The sequence below is a fragment of the Centropristis striata genome, chromosome 6 (assembly GCF_030273125.1).
Source record: "Centropristis striata isolate RG_2023a ecotype Rhode Island chromosome 6, C.striata_1.0, whole genome shotgun sequence".
Lineage (NCBI taxonomy): Eukaryota > Metazoa > Chordata > Actinopteri > Perciformes > Serranidae > Centropristis > Centropristis striata.
This window is the reverse complement of record NC_081522.1, coordinates 22,972,023-22,996,597: the sequence shown is the minus strand read 5'-3', so window position 1 is coordinate 22,996,597 and position 24,575 is coordinate 22,972,023. Positions and strand designations below refer to the sequence as shown.

Sequence of the window (24,575 nt, the reverse complement as noted above, 5' to 3'; positions counted from 1 at the left end):
AACATTTGCTCTCACTTTGCAATAAAAGTACCAGGATATACATCATATATCAGTATTCAACCTAAATATATTGGAATATGACTTTTGGTCTATATTGCCCAGCCGTCGATTAGGCTGCTGCCCCCTCGACCCGGCCCCGGGTAACCAGAAAAAGAAATTGGTGAATGAATGGATAACAGACAACAACAATAGGACATGAACTATAAAGTGACAAGGGCAAAGGCTCAAAGAGAATATTAAGAGTTCCAGGGAACAGGATCGCTAGTTTTCCTTCTCCTCACCAGAAATCATGGACTGTACCATCACCACTTTGGCTCTTGCTTTCCATTTAATTTATGATTTTATTATTTTGTCCCAACAAATAATGGTACATTTTTTGTTTGTGAAATAGCAGCTCCACTGAACTGACAGGGAGTCTGTTCAGTGATATCAGTCACATTGTGTCCAGAAGGTTTTCAGATATTTAATTTTTTATGGTTATGATAGCTTTAGGGGGGTGGGAATGTCTAAATAACAATTTAGAAACTAGAAAATTTCCTCTGGGGAAATTTTGAAAGGGCCACGGGGGCTACTGCCGGTGTGTGTACACTATGATGAGATTCTTCAGAGATTTCAAACAATTAATACTAGTAATGTTATGATACTATATAATATACAAGGAGCACACCTACAACAAACATTCCTCTTCAAGTATTTATTTATACAGCAACCTATGCCCTTTAACCTCAAAATGTGTGCGCATATGTGTGTGTGTTTGTGTGTGTGTGTGTGTGTGCGTGCGTGCGTGCGTGTATCTTTAACTGTTATTACATTAAATGACCAGTGTGTGTGTACGTGCGTGTATCTTTAACTGTTATTACATTAAATGACCAGTGTGTGTGTGCGTGCGTGTATCTTTAACTGTTATTACATTAAATGACCAGTGTGTGTGTGTGTGTGTGTGTGTGCGTGCGTGCGTGTATCTGTAACTGTAATCACATCAAAGCATCAAAGCGTTGTGGTCGACCAATCAGAGCAGAGCAATCAACAGAGTTAACAGCTGTGGAATCTTCTGGCACAGTGAAAGCAGCCAGAGGTGGGCAGAGTGAAATTTCTGGCCTCGAACAGAAAGCATTTTTGGCAAAACCATAATACCTATCATTGATCCGACTTCACTTTGAGCGTCCTGAGTTCTTCCTGAACGTCTACATATGGTTTTTTTTAAGAAAAATGAAAAAATAGCTTTGTTAGAGCGATCTAAAAAAACTGTTCCATCTCCCTTTTGCCGAAATCCCCCTGCGTTTTTAATATGGGACCCAATGAGGCAGTTGGTGCATGTTGGTGACGCATCTGTGCGTCCTACGCCCAAACTATAACTCTGACAGCTTTACCAGAGGATTGTGAGGGAGAAGACAAATTTTCCTACGTTTCTATTTATAAATTATTTCTGTAGAGTGGAATTTGCGGCCTGGAGCGCAGTTTTCAAATTTATTTTTTGACAATGTTTTCTCTCCCTCTACACTCTGAGTGATGACATCACACACTGTGACAAGAACATTCCGTGCAATACACACCCATTATAATCTCAGAATTTCTACAAAAATGATCATGGTCATTGAACAAGGATTGATAAAAAAACTATATGGCCTATCGAAATGTGGAGTAATACACCGATACACAAGACTTGTGTCTATTGTTTAAAGTTTAAATGGAGTCTCTAGCTGAAATTATGCTGGAGAAGTCGACGTTTGAAAATCTCCAATTATTGTTCTTTTTCGCTCGTTTTCTTTCGGCTGTCCCATTCATTTCAATGCAAAATTTTGGGCAGTTTTTCGCGACTAGCGGGACGAAATTGCATCCGCAAGAGGAATAAGAAGAAATCCACAGTATAACAGTAGTGCAGCACTGGTCCCTACAGCTATTGCTGTATGGGACCAGTGCTCGGTGCGATTGCCCCGAGGCCCTAACAAGGTGGGTTCACCTGTATTAACAGTCTTTCTTATGCTATTCCTATTTCCCTCACTTTGACAGTATTCTTCACCTTCAAGCCAAACACCAAGGACTTTAATTCCTTTTCTAAACATTATCGGTCTTGTATTTTTCTGAACCGATCCACACCCCTTCATTGCTGTTTCCATGGCAAATCATACCACAAGTGTGCAGCATTCTCCATTGTGAGATGGCGTTACAATGCCACTGTTTTCCCACGCACACAGAGAGATATAGGTCGCTTATTGTCTCCAATATCTTCTGAGAAACACCCGCACTGTCTGTCAAGGGCATCTCTTAAACAACTGTCCTTTTTATGCTTCTTTATTCTCCTCCCCCCTTCCTTCACAACTGAACACCATCAATCTAGCCATTTACTTTAACTTTATTTCTCACTCCATTAGTTTCTAGGACACAGAGCGGCACAGGGAGGGGGGGCAGAATGTAGGGAAAAAAAAGAAAAGAAAGTTTGGCTCCTCAGAGAGATAAAATGTAATTTCACAGTCAACTTGCTGTGATATATTATTTCACAACAATGGAGTGTGGGCTGATATGAGCCCTGCTTGGCACCTGTACAGAGCAGTTAGAACATCAGCGATGGCTCTCTGGAGACATTGGCGCTGTGCGTGTGTGTGTGTGTGTGTGTGTGTGTGTGTGTGTGTGTTAAGGCAAAAAAAGAAAATCACGTGAATGGAGGTACCCAGCAGGTACAGCCCAGTGGATCAGAATGAGCACAGTCGACTGTAAAATATCGGAGTAGCCATGATACACGGCAGAATGAAAACAGTTTTGTTTAAAGTGAAATAATATTTCCAGGTAGTGATTTCATGCTTTTGTGTATTGAACTTTAAGGGAATAAGGAAAGAAGACAAAATCCAAGACATTCATCAGTGTGTTTGCAGTGAGACAGTTCAGCCAAATGACAGAATCTAAACATCATTTATTCCAGTAGCTGCACCTCCTCATCGCTCCTGCTTCACCATTACACACACTGTTATCCAGGAACATGGGGCAGCATTGATAAATGCCTCGTGCTTCATTAGCTACAGTCTCTCAGCTTGGGAGGCAGTTAGGCAATATCAAACCGCTTCAACCAGAAACTCAAAGAGGCTAGAAGCCTAACCTATGGACTACATGCAGCAGATGGATGAGACACTTTGTGGACAAATGTTCTAATTTGAAGTCAAAAATAATAACTGCTGACAGACCAGAGGTGCATTTAAGGGCATCTCTTTCTCACAATTTGCTGTTCTTCTGAAATTGGGTCACCAGCCCCAGCACCTGCTCCGACGCAGTGATAGCCTTATTCTGCAGGTACAGAGCACTGTTCTTAGACGTTTCATTCAGGAAGTAACGATAGTTCACCATGATGCCGCAGGAGTTGGCCACGCCCCTTGGGCTGGTGTCAGCGTGCCAGTTGACCCTCCACATGGTGGCGCCGTTTTGCAGGTGGAAGTTGGCCACCGGGTTGAGAGCGTAGCCTCGCCGCTTCTCCCCGTAGAGGTACCAGGCGCAGAGACGCATCAGGACGGGCTCCAGGATGCGCATGAGACGCTCGGAACGCATCCATTCACTGGTTGTGATCAGCTTGCGGAGAGCCTCGATGGCGGGGGTCCCCGGGGCCGAGTCAGTGGCCTGCTCCACCTCCTTCCACTCCTGCTCGGAGAGGATGTCGGAGCCTCGGCCTTCCTTCCTGAACTGGCTGAGCAGGCCTTGGAGCCAGGAGGAGAAGCCTGGGATGGGAGACAGGCTGGAGAACTGGGCCATGTGAGGGAACTCGCTCTGGAAACAGAAAGGGAGAAAGTTAAACCCATACTGCAGGTGTGGGAACTTAACTGTAGGTTCTATAAAAACGTCCGGAGACTCTTTTTCTTCGTTCAGACCTTTACTGAACCATCGTGCAGTATTACAGACAAAAGCAATGAACGGCATAACACTGTTGAAAACATCTTTTGTTTTGTTTTTACTGACTTCTTCTCCTAAACCAACACTAATTCTTGACCTTTGACTCTAGAGTAGAACGCTACTGCCACCTTGTGGTCTGTACGAGTCACTGTACACAGTAATTTAACTTTCGTTAACAGGAATGAAATGAATGAATGAATATAAATATTTTATCCCTTTTTTAACCTTTTTAACTAAATGTATTACATATGAATTACTCATCAATTAACTATTAAATGAATAACCATATCATTGAAATGAAGATACAACAGCAGGTATTAAAGCCCAGGACAATTTTACTCCCTGTCTAAAAGAAAAGGCCATGAACTCCCCTCTATTCCTTAATAAAGGGGTGTCAAACGCTGGCCCGCGGGCCAAATTTGGCTCGCAGTGTAATTTTATTTGGCCCGCGAGGCAATATCAAATTATTATCTTATTATTGTACTATAAAAGCTGACCCGCCGGTATTATACGGCGCATTTACAGCTAATACTACAAATCCCACAATGCCCTGCTGTTGTTTTGGCGCGTCAATCAGGACAGGACCCAGAAACGCTCCTCTGTGGCAGTCGTCATAGCAACCTCAAGCTAGAGCTGTCTCCGAGCTACCCCTTCCCAAAAATGGCGAAAAGAAAGGCAGAATTTATTAACCTGTTGAAAAAGTTTATTTTGATATTTAAATCAGAAGGATGCAAATAGAAACGAGGCATACAAATTTTATTGAATTTTTATTGAATAAATTAACGACATTGATGTGTTTTTTATTTGAAATTTGATTTTGCATGTCTGCACTATTTAGTTATATATTATATGTTTATAAGCGGTGCTGGTTCCATATTTAATGTTAAAGCAAAACATGTTTGGTATATATTAAAAGGTTTATTTGTTCAATGTTGCCCCGCAAAGTTTTACATTTTGGCCCATTGTGTATTTGAGTTTGACACCCCTGCCTTAATCTATTTCTGCCATCAAATAAACTGTTGAAACGTTTATTTTTCTAAATGTTTTAAGGGTCTTGACCTGAGATATGTAAGAGCATCTTCTTAGTAGTCTATAGTAAGCAGGTAGCAGCAGGTTATGTTTTTATCTGGTTTATTGAGTTAATATGAAATATTGACACGGACATGAGCCAAAAAACATACTCTAGAGGGTTTACTATTACCTACAGCTTGTTTTTAGAAAGTTTAGAAGCAATGTTGTTATCTGAACTCCTTCAACTCCTTCCTTAGCTGACTTTTTTCGTCTTCCAGAGGCTGTGGCAGGCTCAGCTAGTGGTATTATTTGAGTAGAAGTAGAAGATCTAAAGAATCCATTGCTATCAATTTATCATGTCTTGCCAGGAAGGGCACTTAATAACGCTCCACAGCTAAATTTTGGTGAGGGAAACAGACTTGGCCATTTTCAAAAGTATCCCTTGACCTCTGACCTTAAGATATCTGAATGAAAATGGGTTCTCTGGGTACCTACATGCCTCCCCTTTATCATAATAGCATGGATTTTGGGGGAAAAAACACGTTTTTTTTCTCATGCAGTACAAATGTTTTATTTTTCTGCAGGGCTGAGAACCTTCTGGATTCAATGAGCCGAGTTATTTATGTGTGATGATGTTTGTGTTGAGAAAATTGTCTGAAACTTGATCTCACTGTATAAAACTAATGAAATGAATAATGTATACCACTCAGCTGTCCCTCCTAGAAATGACAGAATTGGGTCGGTGGAGTGGAAGAGGTTAATTTGTAGCCAAAGCTGTGTTAAATATGGAACAGGTCTCTAGACCTCAGCTAACATTCATGCATTTAAAGGCTAGAAAAGTTTCTTTTTTAATCCCCTATTTTGAAACACAAAAAGTTGCAGAGTCATTTACATGCATGCAGAGACACCTCCACACAGAATTGCCTCAATATGCCTTAACCAGCTTGAAGAGACAAAAACAGAAAACAAAAAAAAGAAACCCAGGAAAGGAATGGGAATGAGAAAACAAGGTGAAGGTGTAAAGAAAACAGATGAGAGGCTGCACAGATTTGATCCCCACCCGAATGCAGAGGCACAAGCTCCGCCACGACGACGGAAATAAGAGAGATGAACGCTCCATCTTAGTATCAAAACACAAAACAACATTTTCTTGTTTGCGCTCTGGCTGCTGCTCAAGCCTTTGGTTCCTCCGACAGGGACGGCATTACAAATCAACTCCGTGGCTTCATGCCCCTGCCCCGCTGATGGAGATGGATGATCCGCTCTCACCCTCCCTCCCTCTCTCTCTCCTGTTCTCTCCTCCTCCTCAGTCCCTTACACTCTCACCTTTAATACCTGTCCTCTTCTCTCTCTCTCGCCTCTCCCACATGTCTCAGTCTCGTCCTGACCACCCACCCACCCACCCATCTCATGACTTCTCTTCCACTCTTCTACCGTCTCTTCTCCCCAAAATCCTCCCCCTCTTCGCGCTCCGGTGTCTGGGTTGATAAGTGATGGAGCGGTGTGGCAGGCAGAGGAGTGAAAGTGGCTGCAGATAAAAGTGGAAGTGTCAGACAAACCCTGGAGGGGCGAACCTGGTCTCACAGAAATACGTAAAATAGCCACGGATTTCGCTTAACTCAAAATCCGTGGAATAGCCACGGAATCACTCAAATTTCCGTGAAACTAACACGGATTTCGCTACAATGCAAGTGAATGACAGTCATATCCCGTGGCTATTCCAACATACAAAGTGATTATGTACATTCACTGAGTGAATATTTAGAAAATAAAACATATATTTCTCGCTAGAAATGTGATCAAAATCCATTTTTATGCAGAAACTAAGTCAAAATATTGATTTTTCACTAAAAATGAGAGAACTGTCCGCCATGTTTTTTGTTCTGACCGCTGGGACCTTGAAAGTCACGTGACTTGGAACAAACCAATAGCCACGGGATATGACTGTCATTAACTTGCATTGTAGCGAAATCCGTGTCAGTTTCACGGAAATTTGAGCGATTCCGTGGCTATTCCACGGATTTTGAGTTAAGCAAATCCGTGGCTATTTCACGGATTTCTGTGAGACCAGGTTCCCTGGAGGAGCACACTGCTCTGCAACATTGTTTTTATTTTTTCATACTTGATTTTGCCCTTCCAGTCTTCTCACATTCCACAACCCGCTGGCTCTCCTCTTCTCACTCTCACTATTGTATCATGATCTCGCTTTCATCACTCCAACCTCTGCTTTGAGTACCAGATTCTCCCATGTTGAAAGCGGGCAGGGGTGACAGGAGAAGGTGGATAGAGGCGGTAGGAGATGGGAAAAGGAAGAGGGAGGAAAGGATCCAGAGAAAAAGAAGGAGCAGTGCCAGAGATGTGCTCTAGGGGCCAATCTACAAAGACAAGCAAGACCTCCTTCTTTCACCTTAAATCGTGACTGTGACCTTTTCTTTTCCACTCTATCATCTATCCATCATCCTAGTGGTCCCTCTGTGGCTGCGCTGCTCCCTCTCTTCACCTTTACGTAAAAGCCACAGCCTTTTGCAGAATACAAGTGTGTGTTGTGGTTGTGGGTAGCCTCGAGGTCAGACCACTGCACTTACACTGTCGGGGTCAGGGGTTCCATTCCCACTAGGGTCATAAAAAAATAATTGCACTCAAGGAGTGCTTTGGGTAAAAGTGGCCAAAAAAAAAAAATAAAAAAGAAAGTCACGCTGAAGAGCTGAAATTCCAACCAGGACTGCATACTGCCTTAAAAAGCCAAAAAGTAGAGCCTACATATTCTGTGAAATTGAGTTAATTTCTTCAATTCTTTTGCCATAGAAATTGATAATTTGCTTTTTAAAAAAACATGTCAAATCTGGCTTTGGTCCATCCAGTTAGAGAGCTATAACAAGATGTACGCAATGCAGCTGAACTTACATTTGGGAGTTAGTCATAACATTCTGCATTTAAATTTTACTATCTTGCTCATATACAGGTGCATCTCAATAAATTAGGATATCATAGAAAAGTTTATTTATGTCAGTAATTCAATTCCAAAAGGTGAAATAACACATTATATAGATCCATTACACACAGAAAGAAACATTTCATGTCTTCATTTATTTAATTTCTTCTAATTATGATTATGGCTTACATATAATGAAGACCTAAAACTCAGTGTCTCAAAAAAATTTGAATATTACAAAAGACCAATTTAAAAAAAGTTTAATGTGGAAATGTTGGCCTCTGAAAAGTATGTCATCTATATGACTCAATACTTGGTTGGAGCTGTTTGACTTGAACTACTGGAAATGGACTTCTCCATCATATTCTTATTTATTGAGATGCACCTGCATGTATGCTGTGCATGGGATTGTGGGTCAGAAAAGTCAAAAGAGCTTGCCAGCTTGCATACTGCAAAATGTGGCCAGATGCAGTTGTACATCCTGGTATTTTTGGCATTTGAGTTACTATGAGTGAGGTCTGGACTCGAGTCACATGACATGGTTTAGTTCAGATTCCTGTCACAAATTTTATGACTTTAGATTCCACTAAAGTCAAGCTCTATGCTCGAACAGTGCAATCTCACACTTTTTATGATTAAATTCAGTCCCACTTGTTTTAGCAAACTTAATACAAATACATACGAAAAGCATTTGTTAATGTATGTAACTGTAACATAGTATTACTCTTTTGTGAAAAATGGCATCACATTTGGTGAAAAGCATATTATGACTTCTTAAGAACTCAAGACTCCTGACTTGCCCGTCTTGAATTGAAACTTGAGCGCAAAGACTTGAGACTTACTTGTGACTTGGTCCCACCTCCGCTATGTATTGGGACACACTAAATATTTTCTGGCATATTAACTAGTATAGCAGCATGAGCATTAGTATAAGGTTAGGATACTTTGAAATCAAATATTTCAATGTATTAAATGGTTTATTGATTCACTGATTTCCATAAAAATGGTAGTAGCAGAAAGATCAAACAAAAATATGAACCAAGGACTGTATTAATCAACATAAAATGTTCATTTAAAAAGATCAGAGAACATTTTGGTTGTAAAAACACCTTGAGTTCTTTGAATATTATCCAAACACATTTTTTATGGAGGTGATAAATAATGATAGATCACCACCTTTCTGTCTGCCTAATTTTAATTCTTCCTCGCATCACCATTTTGTAGTTGCTTTGTTAGGGTACTGACAAGCTAAAAAGTAGCACAACTCTTTTTTTAGATGATTATTTTTGCATTAGAAAGACAACAAAGACAACAAAGACAAGATGCTGACTGGTAAAGCTGGTAGACCTTGCCTCTGTAAGGCTTTTAACAACACAGTCACCTACTTTTCTACCTCCAACACAAAAATACCCCTAATGCTAAAGCACAAAACACAACCCAGTGGCTGCTGTGGCCACTAAACTGGATGCTGCCATTAATAAAAATGCCAATAAGTGAAAAGCTTTCACCGATCAAAACAATCCCGTTGTATGAATAAGTAAAGTGGCAGCAGCTTAAAGCTCTGCAACCTGATTGTTATGAGGACATACTGTAAAGAGCTACTTCCCATCTGTCGTGTAGAGTGGCTTTTGATGTTCCATTCAACGCTCCAATCGTTTAACAAGTGCTAACTGGAGTGGCCCGACATGAAGGGCCCTTCTGCGCTTATTGAGAAGCAGGGATGAGATTTCATTACTGGCTGTCTAGTGACTACAGCTCTGTTTATGTGTTTGCATTCATGTGTGCATAAGCAAGTGCTAGAACAAGCGTGAGATTTACGATTCATGGGCGAGACTAAAATAAAAACTTTTGAAAAGCAATCAAACAAAAATCCTTCCTGGCACAGCTACATTTCTCGCTGGAATAACGCTGTGCCAGCTGGGCCAGACCTGAAGGCTACCAGAAAGCCTTTTAATTGAATTCAGCATGTGAGTCATTCAGAGTGAAACATCCCGAGGAGGAGACAAAAACAACACTTTTAGCTACCACACCGTAGGGGAGGAGCCGAGGAGCTCTGCAGGAGTTAACAGCTGTATCTGTGCATGTGTCATGTGCCTCGTCAGTGATAAGGTGTTATTATAGCCGTGATGGGGCGGGGGGGCCTTTTTGAGTCGCGACCCCCAATTTAATATGCATGTTGTCCGCGACCCCCGCTCACTGAACAGAATCTCACACGCACAGTTCAGATCACCCAAAAAAAGAAACAAAATGACCAAAAAAGACTCAAAATGACCAGAAAAGACAGAAAATGACCAAAAAAAGACTCAAAATGACCAGAAAAGACACAAAATGACCAAAAAAGACTCAAAATGACCAGAAAAAGACAGAAAATGACCCAAAAAACCCACAAAATGACCCAAAAAAGAAAAAAAAATACCAAAAAAAACCCCACAAAATGACCAAAAAAAGGAAACAAAATGACCAAAAAAGACTCAAAATGACCAAAAAAAGGAAACAAAATGACCAATAAAGACACAAATTGACCAAAAAAGACTCAAAATGACCAAAAACAGGAAACAAAATTACCAAAAAAGACACAAATTGACCAGAAAATGATCAAAAAAAGACACAAAATTACAAAAAAACCCCACAAAATGACAAAAAAAAAGACATTAAGTGACCAAAAAGACTAAAACACATTAACACATGAACACTTTAACACAGTGGAGACAGAGCTGACTTCCAAAATGATTTGGCGACCCCCAGAAATCCTCTCGCAACCCCAATTGGGGTCCCGACCCCAAGGTTGAGAATAGCTGGACTAGAGTACTACACTACATTCTGAATCCCGGCCGCATTCACCTGCAGTTCTCGGACCACTCTCTTGATGAGGTAGTTGCCCAGCTCCACCCCTTGAAGGCCAGCCTGGGTGGAGGAGATGGAGTAGAAGATGGCTGCGTTTATCTTATTCACATCCTCTTCAGAGTCAAGAGTGGCAAACTCACGGACGATACTCTAAGAGAAAAAGACGAAGAAGTTTTTTGTTGAATCACACAGACAAAATGTGCTTCACTCATCCTGATACAAGAGCATTACCAGTTCCAGGCTAGATCGCTGCTGCCAAGCCAGAACTCACTTACAGCTATTTCAGAGCTGCTGGAGCAAAACTGTGGATATCACTGCACAATTTCACACCATGGAATATTCTCAATACAGTGTTGTCAAAACCACCTTTTCCTCGCTGTAAACACAGAGGAAAGAAACACAGCACTGTTGAGGCTGCTCCCAGGGGGATGTGCAGTTTAAAGGTCTCTGTATTGTTTTTCACACAGCAATAATCCATTTGTCAGCACAAAGGAGGAACAAAATAGTAAATCCCAGATGTTTAACTATCCTCAAAGGTGTGGTAAAGTGAGACAAACCATTATAAGAGCCTGCAGCTATTTCTAACCTGAATGTTATCAGAGATGTCTTCTGTGAGGGCCACGTGGAGAACGACCAGGGGTTCTCCTGGCATGGCGGCGTGGGTGAAGGCATAACAGCGGCGGTACGGCCCCACTCTGCGCTTCAGGTCTGTCCAGTTCCTCACAGGGTGCACGGCCTCATACCTGGAGGAGAGCTTCATGTTAGTTCCATTGTTGTTTCTAACAAACAACGTTAACATGCCTAAATACTGTTGTGTGGTGGTGATGGAATGCACCACCAACAGTGTACAGAACAACATTTGTATAAGCTGTTGAATGAAATATTTAAAAAAAAAGACAAGTGTGTGACAACAGTAGGAAGAATGAGAAGAAAAAAAAAAGCTCTTTTCTTTTCTTTTCTTCTTTAACATATAGCACTCCTTTAGCGATGACAGTTAGCTCTTAAAGTTATGTACTTACTTGATTCCTGTGGTCTATGTCTAGTACCATCAGGTTGAATGCACTTATTGTAAGTCGCTTTGGACAAAAGCGTCAGCTAAATGACATGTAATGTAATGTAATGTAAAAAAACAGGGATCCTGACACTTATTATGCCAAACATCTTGTGTGCCGCAAGCATTTTGTCCCTTAGCCCATTCATTCATTCATTCATTCATTCATTCATTCATTACTTAACCGCTTCTCCGCACTCGGGTTGCTGGAGCCGATCCCACCTGGACAGGTCGCCAGACTACCACAGGGCTGACAGTCACGCTCTCATTCACTCCTACGGGCAATTAAGAGTCACCTAAGTGTTCATTTTTGGACTGTGGAAGGAAGTGACTAGTCACTTAATGTCTTTTTTTACTCATTTTGTGTCTTTTTTTGGTCATTTTGTGTCTTTTTTTTTTAAATCATTTTGTGGTCAATTTGTGTCTTTTTTGGTAATTTTGTTTCCTTTTTTTGGTAATTTTGTGTCTTTTTTGGTAATTTTGTTTCTTTTTGGGGTAATTTTGTGTCTTTTTTTGGTCAATTTGTGTCTTTTTTGGTCATTTTGTTTCCTTTTTTTGGTCAATTTGTTTCTTTTTTGGGTGATCTGAACTGTGCGTGTGAGATTCTGTTCAGTGAGCGGGGGTCGCGCACAACATGGATGTTAAATTGGGGGTCGCGACTCAAAAAGGTTGAGAACTACTGCACTACACTACCGTGTAATAAAATTAAAAATTAAAAAAATTTAGGCAAGGGATAATGGGATTGCATTAAAAAGTGAAAAAACAGTCACATGGTGAATTACTGTGCTAATATTTGCAGTTTAACATAAAGCACGTAAATACACTGTTAAGCCCATAACTTACACTTTTGCTGTTTTGGAAAGGCTAAATTAAAGCTCTTAGATGCCAAACACACTAAGTCCATTAAGCTGTGTTTAGATAATCACTGTTCAGGGGAGTGGTTCAGCAAACGGTCAGTTTTCATAACAGTGCTGTATTCTTTTTATGTAAGAAAAGATACTGTGAAATAAAAAAAAAGGGTGGGAAAGAAACAAGAGAATTACAGTGTGAATGTGAAAGCTCTTACTGGCTGATCTTCTGCAGGATCTCACAGGGGGATTGCCAGGTGATTCTCTCCAGGCGGAGCAGACCAACAGAGAACCACTCAGACAGTAAGCTCTTCAGTGTGCCATTCAGGTCCTGGGAGAGAAAAAAAAAAAAAGGTTATAGTTTAGAAATAACATCCAGCTGTTAATTCAAATTTCACCACATCCTTTCCTTTGTTGATGGTTCGGCAGTCAGCCTGTTGGGGAAAAGAAAAGCAGGATTGTGCATGTGTATTTCATATAGTGCAGAACCTATATATTGTATAAATGAATCCCATAGAACAGGATGAATAAAAAGAACAAGGTCATAGTCTCCACTTCATTAAGTTACCGAAGCACTGTCATTTTACTGTTGCCATGAAGAATTTTTTTTTCTCATAAAGAAGAAACATAAAAGTATTCTCTGAAAACTGCAGGTTTTATATGACTATTTTCAAGAGAAGTGGATAAACACGGTCTTTACAACCTTATAGACCTCTTTTATTGAGAGAACTCACAAGCTCTCTTATTGACTGACAGCGAAGTTGCTCAAGTTTGTCTCTCAGCTATAAACAATTCCACACAGATATCTCGCACACTGGGTGTATGGTCCCCTGGGTGTCTGTATGCTGTTTGAATGTTTTCACATTATGAGTAGTGATTTGTTTGAGCTTGCAATGGGCGTAGAGGAGGCACTTCAATAAACAACTTGCCATTTCAAAGCAGGCCTGTCCTCCCGCAAAGGTCAGACTTCATTTAAAGCAAATCTCCTGCAAACACACAAACAAGCACACACGGTACACCCACTCAAACACACTCAAGCACAAAAATACAACTTATATTGGCTGTTCTATAGGATGACTTCACTTCAGGCTTACTTTAATGCCAGCTTGTCAGTCATAATAATAGCTAATACAAACAAGCTCAAGCACAGTCGTGTTGTGGAAGCCGGCGGCGGAAATTTTAAGCGAGTAACTATCAAAACTCAAGATGTAGAAGTCTTCCTCGCATACAGTATATGCATCAGGCTCTGCATTATTCAGCTGCATGGTTAAGAGGTTTCACGCTGAGAAATTCTGTCGAGCTGGAAATCAAAAGAAAACCTCAGAAAAGTTCAAGTTTGACAAAACTTCCAGCACTACTTATGTGATGTGTGTTTGTGTTCCTCTAACCTCACAAGCAGCTTGAGGTGAAATAATCTAGGATGGCCGATAATCCCAGCCTGGCATTTCTGTGGAAAAAATGCAGCACATAAACAGCCCGTGAGGGTGCAGCCGCTGCCTTGGGGAGCCAATTCTCACCCACACAAAAGGAAGGCCAAACTGAGATGTGTATTCCATTGACCTAGCAGAAGATGAAGTCTTTTGAAATGGAAGGGTCTAGCATTGGAAGCCTGAGGTTAGGAGAGACGGAGGGGAGGAGGGAAGGGAAACTAAGAGAAAATCCTGCACTCCATTAGAAAGAAAAATAAAGCAATACTTTTTGACACTAGAGCTGTATCAAAGCGGTGAGACTGTGATGCCGTGAGCTGATACAGCCTCTGTTACCTTGAGCTGCAGTTATATTGTGATTATACAGAGCGATGGAGGCTGCAGAGCCTGGAAGGAATGGCCTGTCTGTCCAAGGCCAAACCACCTCAGACTGCCAAAGTGTTTACGGGTCAAACTCAGAGTGTGCCAATACTTTTACTCCAGTAGGCTGCATGCCACTTGTCAGCCTGGCAGTCTGTCCGTGGGGAAAAAATAGCCTCACTGATACTCTGTGAAATCCAAGTAGCCAACTAGTCTCCGACTTGTCTTTATATCTTTCATCCACTCAGTTTTTGCACAGGTGAGCAAGAATGAAAGGCCTAGAGGAAGGAGCGAAGGGAAACATAGAAAAAAAAATCAATTACCCATCCAAGAGAGACTAATCTAGTCTAGAATTCAAAGCGACACTCTTCTGCAGTATTTGCAGTTTTGTTAAATCCAAACTTTTCATAACGTTAGTCATTTGAAAACCTTTTCCCCTCTCGATGTTTCTCTTTAAATATCTGCATCATTTTTTATTTATTTTTTGATTGCAAGTTATGGACTAAAAGCTTCATATTTACCATGACCTTTTCACAGTTTCAGCTCAATCAATTCTGGCAATAAGAAGAAAAGATTACAGTGCACCCCCAAGATCAAGGTGGTCAGCTCTCAGTACGAGTACTCTGTAGGTAGCTTAGACCTTTTTAAGCTACAAAAGGTCTCGGTGGGCCTCGGTTATTGAGATGAAATGCATGTGAACCACCTCTCAGCAGGAATAAAATAGATATCGAGCAGGAGAGAAGAGGCGAGAAGTCCTCTGGCGATAGAGCAGTCAGGGTCTTTAAAAATCATATTAAGCTCTGGTCCAAAGCAAAACATAAAATACCTACAGTTATTGCCTTGCAGTTGTATGATTCTGCCAACCAGTCAGGTTGCAGTTTACATCCATGTCTGTTCAGACTCACATAACACATGTAGTGAAGACGTATAGAGTGTATTTATTTAGCTAAATTGAAGTTATATTGACATGTATGATTGCAGTTAATCATCCCCAGTGAGACATGTAGTGTATTCACATAAACAATATTTTTACAGGTATTTTTACAGTCCCTCTTGGCTGCTAATTCTAAAACGTGGATCCTTCACACACATCTTCAAGCCAACAGAAGATCTATTATCAAGGTGGACACACAAGATTAATGTCATCATATCAGTGTCTGACCAAATGTGAAATATTATGTTATGGTGGTAAAAAAAATGGCCAACAAATTACTTTTGCAGATCATTATGATGTCACAGTGAAGTTATAATTAGCGGAAGAATTCTTGAGTTATGTCCAAAAATGAGTGATGACATTTTCTCCAGGTTATCTCAGACTTTGTGCTCATGACAGTCCGTCTATCACGGTGGCATAAAAACTGATCACAAAGATGACAGAACAGGTTTTTCACTCCATCATCAGTACATGTCTTGATAAGTAAGCTTGCTTTTAAATGGCTCCAAATGATAAATAACAGGGTAACTTTAGTTGTTTAGTTTTAGACCATTAGAGCTTTTGATGGCACCAACATCAGTTTTGTAGTAGATTTTTGCATCTCAGCTTAACAACTTTACAAATCTGCATTTTGCATTTTATCTGTGTGTCTAAGAAAAGTGGACGTGATGTGTCAACTATGACAGAAGTAGTGTTCGCTTTGGATTAGGCCACTTAATCCTAAACGTCCAATACAAATCAAAAGTATCTTTCTAGGCGTTGGATCTTTCTGCTTATTATGTCTTCACCTACTTTACATTGCATTGTAGGGCTTCTGCTTACACTATAGTTTTAAGAAAAGAGCTGCTGGTGGCCTTTGACACACAAATAGCAATTGCTCAGCCTGCAAGCCTCCAGTCGATTTATAAATGTAGCTTCATGCAGCGTCAACTCAGTATGACTCCAACTTAGAGATACAGCCAACAGAACAAACACATGCCAGGCTGATAGTTACAAAAACACAATTTAATAAACTTTTGAGCTTAAAAATTAATATATATTATTCAAATATTTTTATTGGCTTTTTATGCTGAAAACACAAAAAATTTTATATATATATATATATATATATATATATATATATATATATATATATATATACACTACCGGTCAAAAGTTTTAGAACACCACAATTTTTCTTTTTTTTTAATTGAAATTCAAGCAGTTCAAGTCCAATGAACAGCTAGAAAGGGTACAAAGGTAAGTGGTGAACTGCCAGAGGTAAATAAAAAAAGGTAAGGTTAACCAAAACTGACAAATAATGTACATTTCAGAATTATACAAAAAGGCCTTTTTCAGGGAACAAGAAATGGGTTAAAAACTTAAAGCAGTTCTGCAGCAACGGAGGTTGATCAAGCCTTGAAAGTTGCTAAGTTGCTACCAATTCCTGTCCCAACTTTTCTTGATCACTTACAACCTACAAGTTGCTCCACATTTAAGGGAACTTCTGCAACAGAGTTGGAAAGAACTTTCTGAAGAATATTTGATTTCCATTGAGTGTGTTCAGCTGTTCTATCTGTTAAGGTGCTACTTCCATGAGTCAACAGTTTAGAATACATTTTCCTTTCTAAATTGATTCTACAATTTATTTTTTTAACTTCAATTGTTTATTTGTTATATGCATTAATTTCAGAGTACACTGAGACATTAAACTGCATCATTTTCAATAAAATTCTGGAAAAGTTGGAGTGTTGTAAAACTTTTGACCAGTAGTGTATATAAATCGCGTTTCATCTTCTGGAAAACTACTTTTAATGTCAAATTACTCATTGTTTGCACTGACTGAGCATGTATTCAAAGCAAAACACTGATGGTACATGTCACACTCAGTTGTGCTTTGGGGGGAAAGCAGTGCAGTCTTAGATTAGATTAAACAGGGTTATTAATTTATTCATTCATTATCCTTAACTGCTTATCCGTACTCGGGTCACGGCGGGCTGAAGCCAATCCCCGGACAAGTCACCAGACTTTCACAGGGCTGACACATAGAGACAATCTATCACGCTCTCATTCACTCCTACGGACAATTTAGAGTCACCAGGAAGCTGGAGTACTTGGTGAGAACCCACGCTGACACGAGGGAGAACATGCAAACTCCACACAGAAGCTCCAACCTGCAACCATCTTCCAGTGAGGCAGAAGTGCTAACCACTACACCACCATGTAGCCCTAACCAGGGATAGTAGAGCATAATTCAAGCACTTTCAAGGTTCCTTAAATAAAAATATCCAGACTCTTGAAGCACTTATGATCACATTTGAATTGTTACTTTAAATGCAATTGGAAAAAGTTTACAGAACCGATTTATACACATGGAATCACTGTGCGTATGGTCATGGAAAAATTATGAGACCATTGTTTTCTTTAATTTCTGATAACTAAAATCATTATCAGCTGATAACTAGCCATTCTCCGTGGTTTTCTTGATAATAACCAAAATCATTGTCAAGAAAATCATGGAAAATGTCTAGATATCAGCTCTTAAATTAAACTCTTATCAGCTGTTTTTGCTGTTATCATTATATTTGTCCAAACAAGTGTACCTTTAGTTGTACCAGGCATTAAAATGAACAAGAAATTAGAGAAAACAAGGGTGGTCTAGTCATTTTTTCCATGACACACTTGCACACTAATTTAGTTTTTAGTTAATTTAATTTTAATTATTGTTTTAATTATTATTTAATGCTTACTCATTTCCAGGGATCAACAAAGGGACTTATTTTGCTACGAATTACGATTATATCATAGATTCACAAAATTCAAATTATTAAATTAATTATATGGATCAAATTATCCTAGGAGAATATTTACATTAGAAAACTTTAGTGTTACAATGGGATTGCTTCATTTCAAATCATAAAAGGTTATGGGTTACATGAGTGATTGTGTGGATGAAACACCAAATTATTTTTCATTTTTCAGGAAGTATATTACAATTCAAGCATATATTATAACCATAAAAAATTAAGTATTTTCCAAAATTGCAGGACTTTGTACGACCCTTGAATAACTCAGATATCATTCTAGGTGAGTGGAATTAACATGACAGCAAGCTGAAAAATAATCCACTCTTATTACAAGCTATGCGCTCAAACTCCTACACTCCAGTGTCGATATCAACTGAAAATTGTAATTATACCTGACTGAGCATGAGTGGGGTAGCTTTTTGGAAAATAAGTTACCAAAGATGTGCCATTAAGGGGGCAAAGAGCACAGGAGCCATATCTGTGTGATGGAAAATTTTAGGGTATTTTTCCCATTGCCTTTCCCTTTCAAATTTATTTTCACTTTGTCTTCAAAAAATGTTTCAACGTATTCATTACATGCCTGATTTCATCAGTTCTCTAACACGGTTCCTGCAGCAGAGTAGCTCTTGACTCTGCATGTTTAGAATTAAATAGTATCATTAGGTCTATTGTGTATAGTAAGAGTGTTCCAGCAGCAGTGGAAGGCATCTTGAAAGTCTTATTTCAAAAAAGTTTAGTCTCTATTTGCGAAAAATGCCCTAAACTATGAGGAAGTTAAAAAATAAAAAAGTTCCTAGTTTGGAAAGTAAAGTAAACTGGTGCAAAGGTCATTACCAAGCTGTGAGGAAATGTGAGCCACGTCAGTTTGTGCCTCAGTGTGGAGTAGAGTTGTTGAAGCAGCTATACTCAGCCTACTACTAATGCTGTTAAAAATTAACACGCTCAATGTATCTAAATTACATTCAGGTTCAGCTGTTCAGGTGTCGAACGCCTATTACGCGAACGATGCTGCTTGACTCATGCGAGCACCCGTAGAAAATGTAAACAAATGATTTACCCTGATGTGCGGGCTCTCGCTCGCTTTGGACGAGATTATTTCAAGCACATCGGCTCGGAGGTCCACCAGAAACTTCACTCCCCCCTCGACTCTGCTTATGTGATTAAGCAGCTGTTTATAACGGGGAGTCAGGCCGTACCGCAGCCTGTCTTCAACTTGCAAAATGGTCGACAAGTCTCGGAGCTGAGTGTCCAACAGCCTCACAGCGAGCTCTGAAACGTTTCTGTGGTCTACACCGAAGTCTTGTGACAGCTTCGTTAGCATGTGGAGTTTGTCCTCCTTTTCCAGATTTCCGTAGAAGTGCATAAACTCCAAGCTGTTTGATTCGGGAGGAGGAGGAGACTTGTCTCTCGTTTCATATGTGGGTAAAGGAGCAATGACCCTAGCCAGGATGTCCTCCATGCCCGTGACACCGCCACGAACTGGGGTCGAGTACCAACGCCAAGCGCTGACGTCCGAGGCCTCCAGAGCCGCTTTGAACACAGTCCGGTGACACCAGCACCTCACACTACTTCGTAAAGCCCAGATAGCAGGGTGGGATATCATCGCTGGGAGGGAGCTCAGCTGTCTGTTTGGGCCAGCAAAACACTGGAGGGAACCGTTTCCGGGTTTCTTAAAGAGACAGTGCAGCTGTCATGGCAACAAGTCAAAAAGACACCGCTGTCATGGCAACAAGTCAGAAGTTAGGCTGGCGCTACATGATAGGTAATAATTGACTTCATAATAAAAATACAGTATTTGTATCACACCTTCAGTGTTGGAAAGTAACTAAGTACATTTACTCAAATACTGTACTTAAGTATAATTTTGAGGTACTTTTACTTTACTTAAGTATTTCCATTTTATGTAACGTTATACTTCTACTCCACTACATTTTTCGGCAAACGTTGTACTTTTTACTCCGTTACATTTAGCTGACAGTTTTAGTTACTTTTCAGGTCGAGATTTAATATTAAAAAACACACATATATATATATATATATATATATATATATATATATATATATATATATATATATATATATATATTTATTTTTTCAATTAAACCATAACAGTAGCCTATATTAAGTAGTTTAAATGAGCCCTATTTGGACAACAGTAAAATGCTGCTTACATAAATGCATCAATAATAACAATCCAACAATATATTTGGAATATATAAAACAATCTGAGTGGGTCCATTCTGCATAACGAGTACTTTTTCTTTTGATACTTTAAGTACATTTTGATGCTAGTACTTTTGTACTTTTACTTCAGTAACTTTTGAATGCAGCACTTGTAGTGGAGTAATTTCACAGTGTGGTATTAGTACTTTTACTTAAGTAAAGGATCTGAATACTTTTATATTATTAGATTAGCTATTTGTATTGATGCATTTATGTAAGCAGCATTTTAATTGTGTAAAGCTAGGGCTCATTGTATCTACTAAATATACTGTTATGAGGTTTAGCTTAAAAAAATTCTCATGACTTTATATTGAACATGTTTTATGTTAAATCTCAACCTATAAAGCTGGCAGCTAAATGTAGTGGAGTAAAAAGGACAATATTTGCCTCAATGTAGTAGAGTAGAAGTATAAAGTTACAAATTTACTCAAGTAAAGTGCTTTACAACAAGGGCATTATATGCACCATGTGCTTTATGTAGAAATATATGATGCCATAATTAATGTAAAATATGATGGAAACTAGTAGGTAAAAGGTAGTATAAAACAAATGTATAAAAGTTCAACAGCCAAAGGTCCTTTGCAGGTTGGTTAATAATTGACTGGTTAAATTGCGAGGCTTTGATTAAAGGTAATATATTACATATCTGTGACAGAAACAACCAAAAAGACCACAATGTACAACAGCTATCACCTCAAGGCGGTCAACATAATTCCCTTTTATTAGATAAAACCCATTTCAAGAAACCCTTTCACATTACTGCACAGTCAATAAAGTGAAAACGAGTTGTTTGAAAAACATTACATGACTTTCATCCACGTAAAAAATAAAAAGATATTTGTCTTTTATGTTCATTTTTTAATCTGAAATGGAAGTAACATTACCCTTGTTTTAACAGCTGCGTCTTTTGTTCATTTGTTAATATTTTGTGTCTTCAGCAAATAAACATATTTTTGTTTTTATTCATATGCTCATACTGATAACAGGTGATCTTTTTTTATGAAAAATTACATTATAAAATGGTTTTATATGTTTGAAAATGTATTGAAAAATCAGCGTACTGGGGATTTATTTTAGTTGAAATGTTAAATGCGTAGAAATACAGATTTATTGTAATAAGCCACACTCAGTTGAATCAGCTATATCCAAATTTCATTTGCATTGACTAAATCATGACCATAGATTGCAAATACTGATTTCTGTATGAATCCATGCAGCAAAACTACAAGCTACAAGTTACAAGCTATCACTCTAATAAATTATTCTGTAGTCATTTCATTTTACTTAATATATTTGATAAAACGTATTAAATATAAATGCGTCCTTGATTTTGAGGCAGTTGTTTAAGTAACTTAAATATAAAAATGCTTGAGATAGAATCTACTTATTTTGATCACATTAAATATAATCTTTATGTGTATGTAATTCTAAATCAAGACAATTTTGAATGAATCCAACACAATAGAATTAGTCCGTTTTTAATTGACAGGCACTTCCTGTTGAGTTATTAACTCAACTTGTAACGTAGTTAGATTTAACTAATAATATTGCGTGCAATCTGTTGCCTCAATTTGATTGAGTAGCTCTTGTTTATCTTTTTTTTACAGTGTACAACTTCTAATATTTGTGGCTCCCCCTAGAGGTGAAACTTAATGTAATTTAATTTGTAGGCTTCCTGAAAACTCCTGAACATGTGTCACCAGGTTGATGATCAACGTGGAATTTTCAAAGAATTACAGTAACTCATTAGTTACTGTAATTCTTTGAAAATTCCTTATTGATTGGTTTGTAAAACTGGAACAGATTGAAATATACAATAAGATCAGCGGAGCCTGTAGACGATTCTGTCAAATTTTCAGTACAATTTTGCCTCACAGTTTCTGACAAGGATTTCAAGAAAACTGAGGAAAAAGTCTAACTTTTTGAGCACAAGATAATTAGAGCAAAAATGCAAAAGAATATGAAGATTAAAATCTTGAAAGAAAGAATTGTGACTCTAAGATTGCCCAATATCAAGATAACTGCGAATACGTAAATTGTTATAGCTCCACCATGAGGTCAATGAGGGGAATTACAACCCACCTGCCAATTTTGGTGACTTTTGGGCTTATGGTTTTATCTGCAAGAAACACTATTAGCAGGGAAAATAAAAAAAGAAAGAAAGAAAGCCATAAAAATGTCATTCTGCTTGAAATAATAATAATATAAACATTGGATTGGAAAGGTCTGTTCTTAGATTTGACAAACAGCTTGTCATGAATATTGTCTTCTGATTTTGCAATTAAGCAATATGTTCGTGACACTCACATTATTTTTCAACAGCTGTCACAACAGAAAGATAGTACATAAACTACAGCTTTGATTGAATATTGTTTTAAATATTAACAGAAAAAAATGGGAAAAGGCTTCTCAATGCTGCTGGCACTTGCACTTTCCCTTACTGTTTGACATGTATGGAACACATTATTTGGGAAAAGTGATTAATCCTATTGTGTTGACTAAAATGTAATGAATATTACTTATTATTCATTTGCTGAATATCCCTCAGATAAATTTAGAAAGGTCAAACAAGAAGACAAATCAAAAGGCATTTCCAAAACCATCCAACTTTGGTTATTTTTTATTTTTTTTTATTTTGAGAAAAGCTATTAGAATTGAGTTTTGCCTCATGGAACAACAAGGTTTTTGCAGTCAATATTTATTTGTAGCATTTTGTACTTGAATGTAACCTTAGCTGTGTTTGTATGCTGCATCAGACACCCTGCTCACAAACTATATTTTATACTTTATTAGTCTGAGGTTTTACCATGTCCAGCTCAAGGCCTGCTTCCCAACATCCAGACACTGCAAATCCTTCTTTGTAAATATGTTATTTTTATTGCCTTTTTTATGTGTCTTATTCCTGCCTCAGAATACAGACAGGCTCTGCAGAGAAACTGCCTTGACGACCTTGTGCAGTTCCACCTTACTTGACCTCTCTAGGAACATGCCATGCATTGTTGCTTCTTTCTGCAGCACTTTTACATAAAGTCACTTTATTTATTGGAATTCCTCATCCAAGGCAAAACATCACACTCTAGCTGTGGTATAAAGTATAAGAATTTTTCCTGCATAAAGTCCAGTGACCTTTTGTACTCTATATATTTCAATGTTTCATTTTTGCTCAAGTGAAATTCAAACGAATTAATAATTGTGTTTCCAAAATAGCTTTGATAAGAAGCCAGGAACCAAAAGTAATTTAATTATCCTTGTTAAAGTGAGGGTCTCTGTAATAGTCTCACTGCTGGTTTAGAGGGTTTCCACTATGAAAATAATAACATAATGACAAGTACAATACATTTGATAATGATAATCATTGTTAAAAGCTTCAGTATGAAAGAAAAGTTCTTAGTATTGCCTCTCAAAAAACATTAGTTTTGACACATGTTACCGTTCCAGAAATTTCAAGCAGCCAAGTATGGCTTTTACTATCGTCTCCTTCCTCTGGGTCTGGGATGATGTGGGGCAGAGAAGACAAAACAGACTAGACTTCTCTGTTCAAATGAATATGAAAAGATATACTGTATATATGAAGAGGGGATGTGCTGCCATAATGCAAACCACATATCTGGAGTATCATAAACTTGTGTCAAAAGGTTATCTAGGACAGCTATTCTCAACCTTGGGGTTGGGACCCCAATTGGGGTTGCGAGATGATTTCTGGGCGTTGCCGAATCATTTTGGAAGTCAGCTCTGTCTCCACTGTGTTAATGTGTTCATGTGTCAATGTGTTTTAGTCTTTTTGGTCACTTAATGTCTTTTTTGTTAATTTTGTGTCTTTTTAGGTCATTTTGTGTCTTATTTTGATCATTTTGTGGTCAATTTGTGTCTTCTTTGGTCATTTTGTTTCCTTTTTTTGGTCATTTTGTGTCATTTTTGGTCATTTTGTGTCTTTTTTTGTCATTTTGTGTCTTTTTTGATCATATTGTGGTCAATTTGTGTCTTTTTTGGTCATTTTGTTTAAATTTTTTTAGTCATTTTGTTTCTTTTTTGGGTGATCTGAACTGTGCGTGTGAGACTGTGTTCAGTAAGCGGGGGTCACGGACAACATACATATTAAATTGGCGGTCGTGACTCAAAAAGGTTGAGAACTACTGATCTAGGAGACAGACTCAGGTCACTAAGTCAAGTGGTCCTTGAACTTTCTTGGTCACCTTGGTGGGCTCTCCAAGAAAAATGGACAATTTCCTATTTCTTCACATAGGTAAATGGGGAACCAGTGCGCTTGGTGTTCACTGCACTGCATC

At 38.7% G+C, this 24,575-nt stretch overlaps 1 protein-coding gene across 1 annotated transcript; it reads right to left on the bottom strand.

The window, feature by feature from the left end:
• Positions 1 to 2,335: 2,335 nt before the first annotated feature.
• mlycd (malonyl-CoA decarboxylase) lies at positions 2,336 to 19,853 on the bottom strand. The gene is made up of 5 exons (XM_059334277.1): positions 19,124 to 19,853; positions 12,778 to 12,890; positions 11,247 to 11,403; positions 10,658 to 10,810; positions 2,336 to 3,750 (listed from the first exon to the last, which is right to left on the bottom strand). Exons 1-5 carry the CDS (start codon positions 19,667 to 19,669, stop codon positions 3,205 to 3,207), a joined length of 1,515 nt encoding a protein of 504 aa, XP_059190260.1. The 5' UTR covers positions 19,670 to 19,853; the 3' UTR covers positions 2,336 to 3,204.
• Between the last annotated feature and the right edge of the window lie 4,722 nt (positions 19,854 to 24,575).